We start from the raw sequence: 2652 nt of genomic DNA, 5'->3' as shown, positions 1-2652 counted from the left end.
TCCGCTGAGTTGGGGGGGAAGGGCGGGGAGGAGGGACTGTAAGCAGCTGCGTGGTTCTTGGCTGCTGGCTGAGGTTAAATCACGACACAGCCACAGCATAATTCTTGCAGTCAACTGCTAGTGAAAACTGTGCGTATACTCTGTGAAAATGTAAGTTACATAAGTTATCAAAAAGTTCCATTTTATTCTGGAATATACAAATATTGCACCAGAACTGGTTTGAGAGGTTGATGAGTTTCTGGCCTCATTCTGACACCAGCACAGCACCCCTGAGAGAAGCAGCTTGCTGCAGTTTGCTCACTCCTTCCAAGACTCACCGTTAACACTCCGTGCCACAGGCCAGCGTCTCTTTTGAAATCCAAGACATTTGTTAGCGTTTCAGCTGAAAGTGAAGGAAAAACCCATCAGATTCCAAAAGCACATTTATAAGAGTCCTTAAGAACTCAAAAATATTTGTTAAAGCAACCCTGAAACTTCAACCATTGCTCAGAAACCAAAGCTCTGTGCCATGCCTGTTTGTCTCTAACAAATAGGCTGCTTAACCTTTGAGTGTCTTGTTCTACTTAGAGAAATCATCTTTAAATTACAATTACAGACTATTACAAGGGATTTAGGACCTTGATTCATTAGGGTTCCCTCCCAGGTTCACCCTCCCATGTGTTTGTAACATTTAGCAATGAACTATGCAGACCAAGTATTTTTGAAGCAAGCTTTTTCAGCTGAACTGAAAAATTTCACCCAGACTTGAAGGAAATAAACCCGGTGAGAAATATGATGACAGCTGTACGACATTTTCTGCAATATTTTCCCTGAGAAATCTGAGAATCTTAAGTGATTAAAAAAAATAAGAATCAAAGATTTTAAATCAGAGATTCAACCTGATTTCTGAGGGATCTCTTGCACTGATTAGGTGAACCTTGCTGATCACTAATGCAGGATGGATGCATGCAGACAAGGTTTTGGTTAATGGTACAAAGATTAACTCAATGCAGATGGTCAAAATCAAGAGCAGTTCCTGGATGTCCAATGGGAGAATGAGAACAGATCTCTCACTATGTTCACATGCCTATGGAGATGTTCTTCTGTGGGACATGATTAATTAACAGGAAGATCCCTTCCTTGATTGATTTCACAAGTGGCTTCTTAACTCTCCTTCACACATAACACACATTATGAATGAGGAAGTTTGTCTTTCAGCTTCCAGATAAAGCTGGGCTCAAACTGAAGGAGGGAAAGACCAGGTTGGATGTGAGAAAAGAGTTTCTTCCTGTGGAAGTGGTGAGACACTGGCACAGGTTGCCCAGGGATGTGGTGGCTGCCCCGACCCTGGCAGTGTTCAAGGCCAGGCTGGATGAGCCTTGAGCAACCTGATCTAGTGAGGAGGTGTCCCTGCCCAGGGCAGGGGGTTGGGACTAGATGATCTGTAAGGTCCATTCCAACCTCTGAATTCTATGATTCTGTGATGATTCTACCATTGTGTATCTAAGGCAGTAAATGTGATTTTGCAACAAAATGTTTCTGGAAGTTACACCTGTCTAACTTACCTTCGGAATAACCACATGCCTGAGTCAGTGCGTGACAGTGTGCGAGCATGGAAGCATGAGATACAGTAATGCCCACGGTGCTGCCTTCTTTGCTTGTTTTGTACTGAGAAGAGAAAGTGCACACAAGCATTAGACTAACAACAGAATCAAGAAAATTTACAGCAGTGAATCAAAAGGATGTTTTACTATATAAACAATGACAGCTTTCTCTAAAAAGTAAAAACCTGGCATAAGAAGTACACTTATGTTCAAAGAATACACTCATACCATATGAAATCTGACTGTTTCTCTACTCTAATTAAACCAATTGTCTCAGGGATCCCAAAATGCTAATGATCCCCAATCTTCAACCTGATTCCACATAGCCACTGGAATGCCAGCTTGCCTGTCAGCCTGGAGGGAAATGCTATTGTTTCACACTTAAAAATATTATAGTCATCTCTTTTACTACATCAAGAGATTAAAGAAAGAAAACGTGACATAAACTACAGTAGAGTAACCACAAAAGTTAGGCACATTACGCTGGCTCACCTCGATGTAAGCAATCTCAGTGCTGGCATCCCGCACTTGTGGATGCCAGTCCTTGGCTGGTTTTGCCAGATGCTTCCCATCGATAACAAACCAAATGAGACGAGGCCAACCTTCAAAGAAAACAAAAAGTTACTGTCACCACAACTCCAAAAATCAGTTTTCCATCCCCAGCATTCAGGGATAATGACAGGAGGCAAACACAGGCTGGAACATGCCCTGCCTGAGAGGAGGAAGCAGCATAAAGCACTGCCATGGAATCGTAGAATCGACCAGGTTGGAAAAGACCTCCAAGATCATCAAGTCCAACCCTACCATGGTTACTAGACCATGGCACTAAGTGCCACATCCAGTCTCATCCTCAAAACCTCCAGGGATGGTGAATCCACCTGGCAGCCTGGGCAGCCGATTCTCCGTAAAAAATCTCTTCCTAATATATAACCTAAACCTCCCCTGGCAGAGCTTGAGTCTGTGCCCTCTTGTCCTCCTGTTGGTTGCCTGGGAGACCAACCCCCACCTGACTCCAACCTCCTGTCAGGGAGTTGGAGAGGGTGATAAGGTCTCCCCTGAGCCTCCTCTT

At 43.7% G+C, this 2652-nt stretch overlaps 1 protein-coding gene across 1 annotated transcript in view; it reads right to left on the bottom strand.

Annotated features, from left to right (window-relative positions):
* The window catches only part of LOC103801839 (disco-interacting protein 2 homolog A-like), a gene marked incomplete at both ends in the record, with an annotated part of 44231 nt that overhangs the window by 18339 nt on the left and 23240 nt on the right, over positions 1 to 2652 (bottom strand). The window contains 3 exon segments of the mRNA XM_009074273.1: positions 318 to 382; positions 1545 to 1647; positions 2076 to 2185. Of these exon segments, the coding sequence (XP_009072521.1) occupies positions 318 to 382; positions 1545 to 1647; positions 2076 to 2185 (278 nt within the window).

Source organism: Acanthisitta chloris, unplaced genomic scaffold (assembly GCF_000695815.1).
Source record: "Acanthisitta chloris isolate BGI_N310 unplaced genomic scaffold, ASM69581v1 scaffold37764, whole genome shotgun sequence".
Classification (NCBI taxonomy): Eukaryota; Metazoa; Chordata; class Aves; order Passeriformes; family Acanthisittidae; genus Acanthisitta; species Acanthisitta chloris.
The sequence above is the reverse complement of the archived record's forward strand: the minus strand, read 5'-3'. Positions and strand labels throughout refer to the sequence as shown.